General features: G+C 39.1%; 1 protein-coding gene across 4 annotated transcripts in view; it reads left to right on the top strand.

Moving 5' to 3' along the window:
- Nucleotides 1-548: 548 nt before the first annotated feature.
- The window catches only part of LOC106546332 (cilia- and flagella-associated protein 337), a 43,545-nt gene continuing 27,808 nt past the window's right edge, over nucleotides 549-16,285 (top strand). Inside the window, exons 1-8 of one of the 4 annotated variants that reach the window (XR_015697464.1) lie at nucleotides 549-851; nucleotides 7,293-7,572; nucleotides 8,400-8,453; nucleotides 11,347-11,430; nucleotides 11,651-11,716; nucleotides 12,428-12,658; nucleotides 13,639-13,718; nucleotides 16,189-16,281. Coding sequence is in view for 3 of the 4 variants with exons in the window: in XM_014063186.2 (XP_013918661.2) it covers nucleotides 784-851; nucleotides 7,293-7,572; nucleotides 8,400-8,453; nucleotides 11,347-11,430; nucleotides 11,651-11,716; nucleotides 12,428-12,658; nucleotides 13,639-13,718; nucleotides 16,189-16,281 (956 nt within the window). In the remaining variant the exon portion in view is untranslated. The remainder of the gene's footprint in view (nucleotides 852-7,292; nucleotides 7,573-8,399; nucleotides 8,454-11,346; nucleotides 11,431-11,650; nucleotides 11,717-12,427; nucleotides 12,659-13,638; nucleotides 13,719-16,188; nucleotides 16,282-16,285) is intronic. The other 3 variants (XM_014063186.2, XM_014063185.2, XM_087721271.1) reach the window with 3 other exon arrangements.

Genomic DNA, 16,285 nt, shown 5'->3' on the forward strand with positions numbered 1-16,285 from the left:
AATCCTTTCAGTTTGTGAACTAGCATCATTACATCAGGGTTCTGAGACATGTCCATTGGTTCACTGTTGCATTCAGGACCATTTGTGCAGACCACGTCTAAAGTTCAACCCCTGCCAACCTAAACCCAGAAAGGGAGGTGCAGCACGACACAAAAAACTGTTGCACATCTGGATCAATAGACCATTTGATCCGTACCGAATGCAGTGGGAGATCTGTGGGAAGATGCCAAAAGTGGTAGGAATATATTGTACCTGACTATTTGCTGTAGTTCTTCTTGAAACTTGTCATAACTTTGAGAAACATGTATTCTGAAATACATATGACAACTCCATCAGTTGTTGTTAGTTGCGAAGTCGTGTCCGACCCATCGCAACCCCATGGACAATGTTCCTCCAGGCCTGTCTGTCCTCTACCATCCTCTGGAGTCCATTTAAACTCATGCCTACTGCTTCAGTGACTCCATCCAGCCACCTCACTCTCTGTCGTCCAATTCTTCTTTTGCCCTCAATCTTTCCCAGCATTAGGCTCTTCTCCAGTGAGTCCTTCCTTCTCATTAGGAGGCCAAAGTATTTAACTCCACCAGTAGCTAGGACTATTCCCAGACTTCTCCTGGGGACTTAAGGGAGGTGCAAAGATTGCAGTAACCTGAGCATTGCAAACAGACCTAACAGCAGGTTCCAGGCTCCTGAATAAAAGTAAGCACAAGCTGTTGCCTTATGAACGAAAAACAAATCCAAGATTTCAGCCACTGGAATTAGGAAGACAACTATTCCGATTCCATAATGCCTCTGAGGAAAAAAGTGCGACCAAGTTCTGCTTCTGGGAAGTTAGAGACCTCCACGCTGACCAGGTAAGGGGCAATAACGGAAAGGAAGATGTTACGTCTCTATACATTAAACAGAAACACATTGCTGCCTTAATTTATTTTTTCTTTCTTTACGAAACAAGATTAGTTGTAGCTGCCAAAGGCAGTCGTGTTTGGAAAGCTTGTGTGGTTGTCAAGGAGCCGAAGCTGTTTGGAGTTCAGTGTTTGTTTTTCTCCTTGTGTAAGAATTATAATTGTCTAAGCTTGGCATTATGGCTTCTTCACTTAGCAATGATTCCTCCTCAATTCTATCTTGTCAGGAGTTCAGTATGCGCAGTGACCTGTCGATTTAGCTTCAGCGAAAAGTGTGAACATTTCTTAGATAGGATGATCTGCTAGCTCTTCTTTTTTTTTAGAAGATGTAGTACATTATAGTCACCTTCAATCCTCTGAGGACTTTCTGATGGCATAGCCTAAGGCTTACTCTCACAGGAGAAACTTAAGAATAAAGCTACTGTGTTCCTGCAAAAAAAGCATGTTAGATTTCTGGCATGCTGGTGATTAAATTCACAGAGCAGAGGGAATATTTTAAATAACATTTAACATAACTTTTGCAGGATTCCTGCTAAGAGTGTACATCTCAGCAAAAGCACTTTTTGTAAGGAAGGAAAAACTTGTTCCTGTGCATATTTTATCTCAATCAGGAATGGAACTCTGACTCAGTAATAAGCTGAACCCTTTAAAGAGGTGAGCTGCCAACTCACCATTTTCTAGGACAAGAAAAAAAAAGCCAATTATTCAGTCTTATCCAGAGGTGGGCTGCACATACCGAAAATGTGAGCACATGCGCATGCCTTCCTTCCTTACGCGCAACACCTAAAACAAGGCTTTTTCAATGGGGGCGGCTTCCTGTACACCTGCTAGGTCAGCCACGGTTAATAGAAATGGAGAGGCGCGCAAATCAGCTTGGCTGCGGGGCAGGGTGAGCGAGCCAAAAAGTGAGATATCTAGGTTCTGATAGCATCGGGGCCGGGGGGAGGGGGGGAACCAGTGCTCGGAACTACCAGTCTGAACCGCAAACCAGTCTGAACGGCAGCAGCCCAACACTGATCTTATCCATTGACAACTTGAAATATGTGCAACATGCTACTATAGCAATAGCACTTAGACTGATATATAGCACACTCTAAGTAGTTTACAAAGTTAGCATATTGCCCCCAACCATCAAGGTCCTCATTTTACCAACCTCGGAAGGATGGAAAGCTAATTCAACCTTCACCCCGTGAGGATCAAATTCCTGATAGTGAATAGTGAGTTAGCCTGCAATACTGCATTCTAGCCACTATGCCACCACTAGACTATGCTGTCTAATTTTATTTAGTCATTCATTCTTTACTTGAAAAGTCTCAAGGACTCACAAAATTATTTAGAAAATAGGCCTATTTAATGGTTACCTTTAAAATTGGGAATGTCACAATTTCATTGATGGAGTTCAGTAATTTTCTAAAACTCTCTTAATTAATGCAAGGGCTAAGTGAATATCCCCTGATCTTTGAGTTATCCTCTGCCTTTCAAAAAGGGTATAAGCATTTCTCCTTCAAAAACCACCTTGTTATGAAATGTGATATTACTAATACAGTACAATATTTTGTAGAATTTGGTATTTTGATGTATACATCTTAAGAGTTGGGCCCATACAAGATGCTTAGTCCCAAGGTTACATTAGGTTTCCTCTGCTCTTTTGTATATAAATAAATTACACATTCCTCTTTTGACAGAATTGCACACCCCGTGGTTTGTCCAACAACCTATTCTCAGCCAGAGTTGCTCAACAACCAATAGAAAACAATATATGTAGCTTATATCATGCTCAACTCTATATCATGCTCAATTATGTTAAGTCCAAATATCCAATGGAGATCATTGTATGATTTTGAGCCAGGCCTGACAAAGTTGCTTTGATATGGATAAAATGAGACAATTACCTTCCCATCCTCAGCCCATCCCAGTTAAGTATCTGCAAGAATAAACAAAACTATATAGAATGATTATGTCACAAATATGTGAATCACAGCTTAGGGTTTCATATTCTTACTGGTGCTGTGACCAGATGTGTTTTAGTTAATCACAGTGAATGAGAACTTTTACTATATGGGCCTTAAAAAAAAGTAAATGACAAACCCTTTCATAATATTAATAAGAAAAATATACACACCTGTCCATTACATTCAACTCAAAGGAGATTTTGTCTTTTAAAATTATTTCTATATAGTCTGATTTATTGTATTTTCTGATATATTTGAATAATTAATCTCCAGTAGGGAAATACCACAGAGATATTTTAGCAAAGATCATGTCTTGAGCTTTTCAATTAGCTTAAGTGTAACCAAGCAACACTGAAGAGTAAACAAAACATGAGAACAGAGTCTAAAACTATCATTCACCAGAAAGCTGTAGTCTATGTTTATTTTCAGTTTGGCTTTCAGCCAGGGAACTGGCTTGTGCATTTAAGAAGGTTCATCTAAGGCAGGAGTGTCAAACTTGTGGCCCACGGGCCAGATGCATCACATGCTGGCCACGCCCCTTGCCGGTTTAGCCGGTTTAGTCCTGATACATCACATGATGCCACTGTGATGATGCGAGTTTGACACCCCTGATCTAAGGCAAGGGTATCAAACTGAAGGCCCAGGGGCCAGATCTGGCCGGGGGGGGGGGCTTAGATCTGGCCACGGGGCCATCCTGGAAACAGCAAAGGATTGGCCCACGGTGCCTCTGCCAGTGAAAACGGAGCTCGGGAAGGCCGTGGGTGGCCCTCACGAGCTCCATTTTCACTGGCAGAGGGTTGCAGGAGGCTATTACAGCTGAAAACGGAGCTTGGGAGCCTGTTTTCACTGGCAGAGCACTCAGGCCACCACAGGCACCCCCAACACGAGTGACATCAAGCTGGCCACGCCCATCCTGGCCACAACTACCCTGGCCCACCAAGGTCAAACACAACACCTCAATGAAATCGAGTTTGATACCCCTGATCTAAGGAAACCATAGTCAAAACTAAAGAGAATTCAGGCTATTCCTCTATACATCATTTTATTTGTTGTCATATGTTTAGCCATTAAGAAATGCACGTGATCTGGAAAGCTAGGAAACGTATATTCCATCCATTGTGCTCCATTGTTTTCTAGTGGAGGTGGGTGTTCTGGAGATGTAGGTTTGCCACAAGATTTTGGATGCAATCTGTAGCTCCCCAAAGCCTTTGGAGAAATCCTAAGAACCCAAATTACTGGCAAATTATAATTTTCAATTGTAATAGAAGGAGAAAAAGTATTAAATTCCTAAGAAGTAGGAGTTCTGACATCCAGGGGCCAGTTGGATACCAGTAGATTTATTTAGGATGCAAAGCAATAAAAATATTCATAAAGTAAAGAGGCCAGTAGTTTATTAAAATAATATAAATTACAAGAGAATGTATACTTAAATATCCTTTCTGCAGATAAAACTGAAGAAGATTTTAGGTGAATTCCTTCTTGGGCCAGCTGAAATATAGAACCTTCTCAGTCATGTCTACATCAAGTGCCCACCCATCCTATTCTGACCTCTTGGCTTAAGTACTTTTGCATAGATATAAGAGGGTTATCTGTTTTAGCTCCTGAAGATGCCTGCTCAGGGATGTCTCTTCCTGGAATTCAACAAGTCAGTAGAGTGATAAGGTCAATATAAATAGCATAAGTTTAGGGCAGAAAGTACACACGCATTGAGATCAGTACAATAAATAAATATTTTATAAAGAAAAAGTAATACGGAGTGCAGAAGCAAGTAAGGACGATAAAGAATAATTTGGACTGTGGAATTTATATAAACCAGGAGAAAAGTGGATCATGGCATTATGTCTCCTCACCATTTTGTTTGCATGAAAATTACTATTATTATTAACTTATTTAAAATATAACTTAATTATTAAGCTATTGCCTAACTAACTCTATATAATAAAATAGTATCTTATTCTAAATTCTAAACATATACAAAAATTAGACTAGACTAGAATGGAACAGAACGGAACGGAACAGAATAACAGAGTTGGAAGGGACCTTGGAGGTCTTCTAGTCCAACCCTCTACTCAGGCAGGAAACCCTATACATTTTCAGACAAATGGTTGTCCAATCTCTTCTTAAAACTTCCAGTGTTGGAGAATTCAAAACTTTTGGAGGCAAGTTGTTCCACTGGTTAATTGTTCTAACTGTCAGGAAATTTCTTCTTAGTTCTAGGTTGGTTCTCTCCTTGATTAGTTTCCATCCATTCTGTTAGATAGGGTGAACGGAGGAGGCAGACTCAGGCTCAGTAACAACAGCTCTTTATTCAGTGACTGCTATCTACAATCCAGCAAAGGTCCTGGCAAGCAGCAGCCCTTTTATAGGGCTCTGGCAGGGCCTTCGGCCAATCAGATTTAAAAGAGTTCCCACTGGTAGCAGCGGACCTTGATGGAAACTACATGCATTCAAGGGACTTAACATATTCTAAGTACTTAACACCTTGCTTCTTGTCCTGCCCTCAGATGCTTTGGAGAATAGTTTGACTCCCTCTTCTTTGTGGCAACCCCTGAGATATTGGAATATTGTTATCATGTCACCCCTAGTCCTTCTTTTCATTAAAAGAACTATATGATTAATTCAATTTTATTTTACTTAAATCACCATCATTCTATTCCTGGCTGTGATCATGTCTGGAAACTTAATGATCAAATATGGCCCTTGGCATAAAAACATTTCTGCATATACCACGCTACCCTGCATATACCCTGCATTGTGCCCTTGCGAGCTGAAAATCTTTTAGCATATGAGCAGAAAAAGACTCCAGCCTCAGGCAAAAGCCATTACAGAATGGATAAATCCCTTGTCTCTGATCTAAATGCACAAGTTTCTGGAGGAGATTTCATGTTAATCCTGCAACAAAAGAGAGTGAGAGCTTTGAAGTACCATAAAAACTAAGAAACATATCACTGCTTTGTTATTTTAACTTAGAATGAATGAGTGATAGAGTTGAAAAAGAGAGTTTAGGTTATCAAGTCCAAACCCTATCAAGTAGATTTAAGTGGTTGGAGAATTTGTGGGCAGATGCACTTCTGTTGGTATGGGATGGAGAACACAGCAGAAGAAATTGGGCGAGCCATTTCAGGAAAAGGAAATACTAATGGCTTTGCAGGTACAGTATATTCGTCAGATAGAATTGGCTCACTTGAATCAATCTCAGGTTAAGTTATTAAAAGTACACACACCTAATAATCATGCTATGCTCTGCAAGATCAGGGACATGGATCATAAAAGAACATGTGGTGGTATTGTCCATCTATGGAGTATTCCATCTTCAGAATATTCACCTCATTCCTCCTGTTGAAACTCAGGTAGTCACCCAAACTGGAGCTCTTTTGTAAGGCTGTTAGTGCATAGTCAAATGGTTTTGAACCAAGGTGGCGCAGTGGTTAAATGCAGCACTGCAGGCTACTGCTAGATCAGCAGGTCAGCGGTTCAAATCTCACCGGCTCAGGGTTGACTCAGCCTTCCATCCTTCCGAGGTGGGTAAAATGAGGACCCAGATTGTTGGGGGCAATATGCTGACTCTCTGTAAACCGCTTAGAGAGGCCTGAAAGGCCCATGAAGCGGTATATAAGTCTACTGCTATTGCTATTGCTATTGCTATTTTGGGATGCTGTGTTGGTTTTTAGGTTATGGATTTAATTTGATTTTTGTGTGTATTCTTGTAAACCATTGAGAATCCATACAGACAGGGGTAGTATTCAGCCGGTTCAGACCGGTTCAGGCAAACCAATAGTGGTGACCTCTGGGTGGCCACCTGCCCACCCGTCCCGACTCTACGCCGTCCTATTTAGCCACCTTTTTGAAGCCGTGTGCATACGTGCAAGCTGCGTGCATGAGTAAAGCACATGCACGGAAGGCCGCGCACATGCACAGAAGGCGCACACACTCACAAAACGAGCAAGTGTGCACGCGGGCGGTGAACCGGTGGTAAACCTCTGTGAAACCCACCTCTGCATATAGATAAGTGATTTCCAAAACTGTATAGCATATAAATAGATAGACAGAAACTTAGATGTTACTTGTTGCTGACATAGAAAGTGTCCATAATGAAGCACCTTCCTTCCTTCCTTCCTTCCTTCCTTCCTTCCTTCCTTCCTTCCTTCCTTCCTTCCTTCCTTCTTCCTCTGTCCTTCTTTCTTGCTTTGTTATCTGCAGCTTTAGTCCAAATTTGAGAAAGTCACTTCACCTTTTAATACCTCAGGGATCTTTGTTAGTAGAATAATTGTAATTTATGGATGAAAAAAAAACTGTCTCATTGTGTCAAAGATTATTAACTCTAACCCCAGCCTGGAACTTTATTTCTTTTGTTACTATTGTTCCCAAAGCTGGTTAATAATGAATGAACAATAATACGATTTCCCATAGAACTTTCTGTTCTATTTTTGTGCTTGGACAGCATTCTGAATGAGCTAACAGAGCCGACATTGACAAAGAACTCTCTGTTTGGAAGGGCGCAGACTTCATTTGCAGGCCCCAGATTGCAAACTGCCTCTCCAGTTTCTATTGGCAGCTTCTCAGAAGACCGAAAGAATATTCCCAGACCTCCAGAATGGCTGGTGAGGGAATTGCTGAAACGGCAGCAAAGGAGTCACTCCATTGGACTCATGGAAAACATCTCAGAGAGCGAAAGCATTCATCACCGTGCCGATTCCTCCAGAAGCCAATGGAAAGGCAAAGTATAACACATTCTCTTTGTTGGCTTTAGTAAGGATTTTCCAGAGTTAGCTATGAAGTGTTACATAAAAGCTTATTCAAACGTCTTTTGTACAGAAAGCATCTGCTTAGGAGTTGCTTAGAAGTTAGGTGAAAACTGAGACATATTTTAGGTCATGCTGTACATTTTTATCAGATTATTTAGGACAGTAGTACACATCTCAGTCTCCATGGAGATGCCACAGAATTGGCACTGCAGTCTGTTCAAAACCAACCACTGAAATACAAAGCAAAGATATGGGAACCCATATCTATTTTTCTACTTTAAAATATTATTGGTTTGGGGGTGGGACAGAGACACTGGACCTACCATTCAAGGTTATGAAATATGTTTTGTTGCCTATGGTATGTTGCTCTGGCAAGTGCTAATCTGTACATATCCAGCCGAAGGCATGTAAATAAAACTGTTATAATGAAGGGAAACTTAATTCACTCTCTGCTAAAACATTTTCTCATATTCTACCTTCTTTTTTTGATAAATTCAACATTAATGAGGCTTTTTGCTTCTCTAGAACATCTGAAACCTTAGCTCAGAGGGGCAGATTTGAACATTTGGGGGTTTATTTATTAAGATTTTGCATTTATATACTGTTTTCATGTATTGCTTCTATTTTGTTAATTGCCTTCTAAGAGTTTATATTCTTCCTGGTGCTGTGAGAGGGGACTAAATGCATTTGTGGCAGATATTAGATTATTGACTCAAGACATCAAACTAGAAACTTTTCTCTGAAATTTAGTTGTGTACCATACAATGCTTGCATTAATCCATCCTGCTCTTTGTCTTGGCAAGATTGAACAGCATATTACGCTTGATCAGCTGCAGAAACTATACACAGCCTTTCAGGTACACTCATCCTATTAAATGATTGGTGTCAAAGTATATAATGATATTTGCATGGAAATTTTTGATGCTGCAGTTGCAACATATCTGGGAGGATCTAAGTTGATGAGGTTTGTAGATGTTATTCCATTGGAAAACATAATTAAAGACATCTATTGATTAAAAATGTTTGTCTAATATAAAATATTTATGCTTTGGGATTGGTTTGATTTTAATGTTAAGGTGATCATGAAAGAAAGAAAGAATTCATTCTTGAAAAGGTCACTGTCAAGAGATGTATGTCAAGCAAGAAAGTAATATAAACCTTGCAGTATGCGATTGCCTATACCAGCAAGTGTTTTCTTGGCATAATAGGATGAATAATGATTAAGAATTGCTATTTTACTGTTTTAATATTTGCTACAGATGGAGCATACATTAATTAGGTTAATTGGGATTAAGTGTTTGCAAGTTTGTATCATGGGGATGCTGCAATGGACACAAGCGTGAAAAACGGTCATAAGTCACTTTTTCAGTGCTGTTGTAACTGAATGGTCACTAAATGAACTGTTGTAAGTTGAGGACTACCTGTATTCACTTTGGATGGCAGATAAATTTAATTAATAAATATAAAATATTACTCAAAATTGAACTGTGCAAGCTGTGGACTCTAAGACATAACTAATTGAATAACTTTGCTTTCAGTCTTGCTCAAATATCCTAGAGTGCATTTGCGATAACTCTTTGATCTACAGCTGGATCAAATCTCAAAAGGACTTGAGCTACTCAAGAAAGCTCAGCTGGGTAACACAGAGAAAATAAAATGAAAATGGCTTTTCCCCGCCTTTACTACAAAATAGGCTGAATGTGTTCAAACAAATTTAGGACACCTTTTCCTCCAGTCACCTCCCAACTTTTTCCATTGCTCTCAGCTGAGATTTATTGCTGCCCATCTTATAACAGTGACTCAGTGTAACATGACTGAATGAGGTCCTCTTCGTGAAAAATGTTCAGGAGTTAATATGTCAATTAATGTTGAAACTGTAGAAAGAATGCAGAGAAGAATGCCCCAACACTGGAAGTCTTTAAGAAGATGTTGGATAGCCATTTGTCTTAAACAGTATAGGGTTTCCTGCCTAGGCAGGGGGTTGGATTAAAAGACCTCCAAGGTCCCTTCCAACTCTGCTATTGTAAATAAAAAAAATATTGTAAATAAAAGAACAGCAAATATGTCTATGGGGATTCTCAGTCTTTTAGGTCATGGTTCTCCCAAAGGTGCTTTTTCGAGAGGCAATGGGACTTTCTGGATTTTCTTTGAAGAGGATCAAAGAGGCCATCTATGTCAAAATTGAACAGCCCTCTCTCAACAGAGCAGGAGTGATACGACATCTCCACCCCCATTTGTACCACTCAGGTGATGCTGATGACACAGATAAACCTCCTGGTGGCCTTAACGACTTGCAAAATGAATACAAATGACTTGCTGTCTGCAAGGAGTATAAATCCTTCCATTCCCCACCATCCAGTCAGAGCTGAAGAAGCTTCTTGGATGAGAAGTGAAAAGTCTTCGAAGAAAAAACAGAAAGTCCATTTGCCTCTTGAAAAAGCACCTTTGGGAGCAGCAAAGATGATTAGGGGAATGGAGACTAAAACATACAAAGAAAAGTTGCAGGGATTGGGATATGTCTAGTTTAATGAAAAGAAGATTGGGCGCGATATGATAACAGTGTTCCAATATCTAAGAAGCTGCCACAAAGAAGATGGATTCAATCTATTCTCCAAAGCACCTGACAGCAGGACACGAAACAGTGAATGAAACTAATCAAGGAGAGAAAGAACCTAACAATAAGGAGAAATTTCCTGACAGTGAGAACAATCAATTGAACAACCTGCCTGTAGAAGTTGTTGAGTGCTCCAACACTGGAGGTTTTCAAAAAGATATCGGACAACCATTTGTCTGAAATGGTATAGAGTCTCCAGTTTGAGCAAGGATTGGACTAGAAGACTCCAAGTTCCAATCTGTTATTCTGTTATTAAAATATGTAATACTACAAAAACCAGAGCAAAATATAATATAACCATTAATCCATCACTGGAGCCTTCCTCTCTGCTTTGGCATTAGCTGTAAAGGGGGCAGCCCATTATCTCCCACAGGCCTGGGGAAAATGTTCCACCTACTTACTGGAGGCCTCTACAACTAGGTGGAAAGAAGGCCCAGGTGAGTGGGTGTCTTTTTACCCAGGACCAGAAACAATAAAAATCACAAGAGCTGTTCTCATCAGGTGGCATGTTTTATTGAGTGAGCTGTTGAGGCAGGTAAAAATATCAATAGAGATAGAAACTAGAATATGTAACTTTGGTAGAGAAACAGTCATCTTACTATAGTGAAAGTGGATCAGAGTCCCTCTTGAATTCCCGGGGACTGCTGTATCTGTCAGGCCTCAGCCCAAAGATGACATAGTGAATCCAGTTCTTTATTTGCTTATATTTAATAGACAGAATCTTGCCAGACTAAAGCTATAAACTTCTAACCTAATTGATATGCCCTGGGAAATTCTAGGGTGTGGCTACAGTAAATCTTTTCCTTTCCTCCCCCATCTAGTTCAGAATTACACAGACTCTTGTCTTGATCCCTTGTTTGGAATGTGGTGCCTTCTCCACAGTCCTATGCCAACATTCCCCCACTTCTCCTTCAGCTGCAAATTTCTTCACAGTATCTGATTTCTGATGAAAAATTATTGACATTATGGTACTTTAGTTTAACGTTTAACATTGCTCTCATGTTTGAATTATTTGGAAAGAAAAAAAGAAGTGACAGAAAAATGAAACTATGATTTGAAAACCTAAACGTTAATATTGTGTCATGTCTACTGCTCTATACTAATGCTTAATGTTTTGCTGCCTTATTTGCCTCCAGGGTTTGGAAACAAGTGGACATAAATCTGTGGATATAGAAAGCTTCAAGCACATATTAAAGATGTGTGTGGGATCACATAATGCAGTAAGCAAGTAGTTTGAAATTACTTGGAATATTTTAACATGTAGCAAAAGTTATAAGTAAAAGGGGAATGGGGATGGGAAATGCCTTCCTTCCTACCCTGTTTTTAGGGGCTGCATCAAATTGGGGGGAATGGAACAGTGAGCTCCAACAAAATGTGTCTCTTGAAATTTCAATTCTTTGCTAATGTTAACCTTTCGCACATTTTTTTTTCTCTTTATAGACTGATGAAGAAGTGGAAAAACTATTCATGAAAATAGACTATTTGGCAACTGGCAACATTCAGTGGGTACATACATATTTTGCTTAATGGAAAAGTAGATGATGTGTACTCAAGCATTTGGCCGCAACAAAATAAGAAATCTTTTTTAAAATGTGAATTAGCAGAAATATCTTTGACTGTGGCAGCATTAGAAAAGTGTTAAATAAATAAATACAAAATGGCTTTTTTTTTCAATTTGGACCACAAGTAGCTTCAACGCTTGATTGAAAATGTTGGAAATAAATGGCCTTACAATATATGTGAAGGTACTGAAATTAGTACAAGGACAAATGTTTTGTTTATTCTGTAAATATTATATAACACCATGCTCCATAAGATAGTAACATTACCAACAAAGGAGAATATTTGTAGCTAAGGGTTGAAATAAGGGATCCTTGGTGTTCTCTGACCTTGCTTGTTTTCTTGCAGATTGCATTACCCTAACTAGGTAACATCATCAGTGCTAGACCTGATGATGTTACCTAGTTAGGGTACTGAAATGTCTGCAAGGAAACAAGCAAGCCCAGAGAGTACCAAGGATCCCACATAGTAATGTTACTTGACAAATGTTACATATCTTTTACTTTGCATGTTTGTAGGAAGAAACAAATAAATTTGACTTAATGTTCCTTTAGGAATAAGCCTATTGGATACTGAAAGATTCAGTTCTGAATGGCCATGCATGCCGCTAGCATGAATAGACTCCAGGATAATAACTCTCTCTTTTTCTCGATGCAGCATGATTTCTGCACATACTTGCAGATAGAATATGCTGAACTGGACAGCTCATCTACACGCTTGAAAGAGGTAACCTTTTCACTTCCTGCTGCCATGCAAGAGATCCCGCATGGAGAACCTGTGTTGCGCATTTGCTCCCTGGTGGATAGCACATTAATAACAGCACAAGAAGATGGGCAAGTTTCTTTCTGGTCACCAGAGTTCAAGCTCAAACGAAGCAAGATGGTGTTTGTATGTCATGTGCTTTTTTTATTTTATTTTGCAGTATTTAGGAATATAGTTGTATTTGTTTCCATTTATATTGTGTTCTATCTCGATGACGTTGCATTTTAAAAGATCTTCCTGCTTAAGCAGAATCTCCTGTTGTTCAAATCCACCTCTCTTCATACAGCCTTTTCCAATATGACCTTCCAGATGTTTGCTGGTGCTGAAGGAAACGGCATCGCATTACATCTGATATTCACTGGATTAAGAAGGGCTGTTGTCTCATCTCTTCAATATTTTTTTAAGAATTTGGTCATTGATCAACAAATAGAACAAGAGAAGCACAATTATTTAGGATTAAAAAAAAGAAAAAATATTGTTCTAAGATATTTAAAAAAGCATTAGAAGAAATATTATGGTGTATTGTGCAAAGTACAATGACCAAATTCTTAAAAAATATTGATTGATTGACTGATTGATTAATGAACCACCTCTGCACCAGAAGAAGCAGGGCGTATGGATCAGACCTCAGTCAACATAAGGGAGAGAAATGTATCCTAAAGATGGTGCTGAACAACTATTCTCAAGGTCCATCAAAATATATGTGGAGGTACTGAAATTAGTACAAGGACAAATGTTTTGTTTACTCTGTAAATATTATATAACACCATGCTCCATAAGATAGTAACATTACCAATAAATTGCCTATGGTAACTGGACAGCTGGAAATTGTAGTTCAGCAATATTTGGAGAACTGGGTGTTTCCCACTTCACTCCAATAGCATTCTTTAGACAATCCAAATAAATCTCTTTTCCTATATTAGTGTACTGGCAAGAATTTCTTCTTAAAACTATTTCCCTTGTTATTCTCTCTGTACAGCCATGTCCTCTCTGATTTTTCCTGTATCCAAGGATATTTTAAAATTTATTTTGATTTTGAAAGAAGAGTTGCCTGATTAATGATTCAGAAATGCCATCTGAATTTTAGCTGTTTCTCCCCTTTGTAGGAGAAAATCCAGAGAAAATCTAAGTGGCTGATGGATTTTACTGTCATGACACCCTATAATAAACTAATTCTGGGAACTGGGTAAGTATCTCACATATATACACCCACTAACCTGATTGGTCATTTCCTTTTACTGAATAACATTGAAAGAAACATTTACTGGAACACAACAATAGCTACAGGATATGATAAAAAATTTCAAGATGGATACAGGTTGTGAGCAAAGCTTATACCATTATATTTTTAATGTCAGTCAGTGGATGCTACATCAGGAAAGGAAAATGAAGAAAAAATAGCAATGCATGAGTAACCAGAATATTTTCATGCCAGCGGGAGGAGATTCCTCTTGACGTGGATGTTGTTAGGTGGGGCTGGAATTTCAGCCAAGGAAACCAACAACCACAACTCTTTTGAGTATAGAACAGGGCTGTCAAACTCGCGGCCTGCAGCCTGGATGTGTCACATGCTGGCCATGCCTATGCCTGGTTTAGCAAAAATGGGGGGTGAAGTCCTGATACATCACATGAGACCACCATGATGACATGAGTTTGACACCCCTGGTATAGTGTTGGAAGAAATGTCCACCTGGGTTCAGTTCCAAGTGGGGAAAAAGATACTGGATTCATGGAAGTTGCTTGGAAAGAAGGTTTATTGATGATGGACAGGACCACCTGATTAGAGGTCCTGGGGGGAAAAGGGACGAGATTCTGGAGTGTCCTGGTTTTATGTCCTCTCTGGGCTTTTGAATTTGAGCTTGTATTTTGATTGGTTGTCAGACTGTCATAGGGCCGGGCAGGGGCAACTTTGTAGGCTGTCTTGAGTCCCAAGCTTGGTTGAGCTGTTGCTGGGTGATGATGTAATGAAAGGCCTTTGGGATTCCTATATGACTCTGCCTGAATGAGGTAGATCTTTGTTATATACTGGCCCAGGCCTTAATGGCCCATTGACAAAGGTGGGGGGGGGGATAAGTTTCTGACTTCCTTTTAGGGGAAATATTCCGTCCTTGTAATATTTCCTAAAATATTTCATTTTTCTAGGAGAGGGGTTGGTGCTAACTTCCTCCAATAGAACATTAAAATCCATATAGACAGCAACACAGCATAGACCCACTCTGGGTATGCAATACAACCTGTTTGTGAAGGCAACAACATTTGGGTGGCATGATTTCTTTCCTCTTTGGGACAAGGACAAATCAGGCAAAGCAGCTACATGGATGTGACCTGTGGTCCATTTGATAAATAGATGCAACTCTTGCTGCTGTAAAGGAAATGCTGCCATCTAGGCTTTGCAGTTCCTCCTCAGTAACCCAGACAAAGGAGAAGAGCTGAAATTGACAAGAGTTTCGTCAGTTTCTATTTCTCTTAGAAAGGGACAGGGTGTCCTTCCTTTCTTTTCTTTACAAATGGAGTGGAGGTGAAGGATTCTTGTTGCTGCAGAAAGTTTTGCTCTTTTCCCCCCTAGTATTTTTAGAATTAGAAGAAGCCTGAACAATATGAAAAATATGACTTCTGCAACAGAGTGGTCAATACCTGGAATGCACTATCTGACTATGTTGTTTCTTCCCCAAATCCCCATAACCTTAACCTTAGACTTTCTACTGTCGACCTCACCCCATTCCTAAGAGGTCTGTAAGGGGCATGCACCAACATGCCTACCACCCCTGTCCTAATGTTTCTTTTTATTCATATCCATTTCATGTATCCAAAATCATGTTTATACATATACATGTTGTCTAATACATGCTTTATGAAATAAATAAATAAACAAACAAACAAACAAACAAACAAACAAACAAGTATGCATCATTTTCCAATTCTCCTGAATGCATGGAGTAGGATTGGTGGTATGAGGACACTAAATTACAATTAATAGTTTAACTAAATGAAACAATAACTTTTATAATTATAGAAATCTTCTACTTCCAAGCAAAGAAATATCAGATAGTGTGCAATCCAGAATAAGTGGATACAGACACAACCCTAAATCAAAATAAAACAAACCATACAATGTCTTAGGTTCGTGTCTATTTAATCCCCTTTTAAATCTGAATTCTTGAACTTCAGAAGAAGATGGAATCAAATATCCACAACACCCATAATTTTACAAAACTCATGTCATCTCTTACATGAAAACCACTTACATTTTTCTCATACCAGAACTGCTATGAGGAGCATGTGGAAAGAGCCACAGCACCAACAAACTTACAATATGTGCTTCCTAACATCATTACATGAATGATGTATTATTAATATTGTGGCCTCTGATGCAAATGCAAATGCATAAATTGCATCATTTGCATGATTATAGGATGACACAAATGTCAGAATATCATCCATCTGACCATAAATAGAACCCTACAGTATGCTCAATTACACTGTCACAAATATCTAATGACATTACAAAATTGGTTTTATTTTCATTCAATTTTGAAATTAACCCTAACTAATCCTTGTCTGCAGCTATTGTTTATCACTGTTTGTCTTACTTGTGGGGAAAGTATGCCTATTAAGTCTGTGATATTAACATCTGATCATATTTTAACTTGTGATAGGGATCGTGAACTTCAGTTTTATGAAAGCTCCAACTTTGAACCCTACCTTCAGATTAGTGGTTTGGAAGCTGTACCTTTGAATCTAGATTACTGGTAA

Source organism: Thamnophis sirtalis, unplaced genomic scaffold (genome assembly GCF_051295495.1).
Source record: "Thamnophis sirtalis isolate CommonGarterSnake01/CBP01778 unplaced genomic scaffold, rThaSir2_p1.2 scaffold_8, whole genome shotgun sequence".
NCBI classification, from domain to species: domain Eukaryota; kingdom Metazoa; phylum Chordata; class Lepidosauria; order Squamata; family Natricidae; genus Thamnophis; species Thamnophis sirtalis.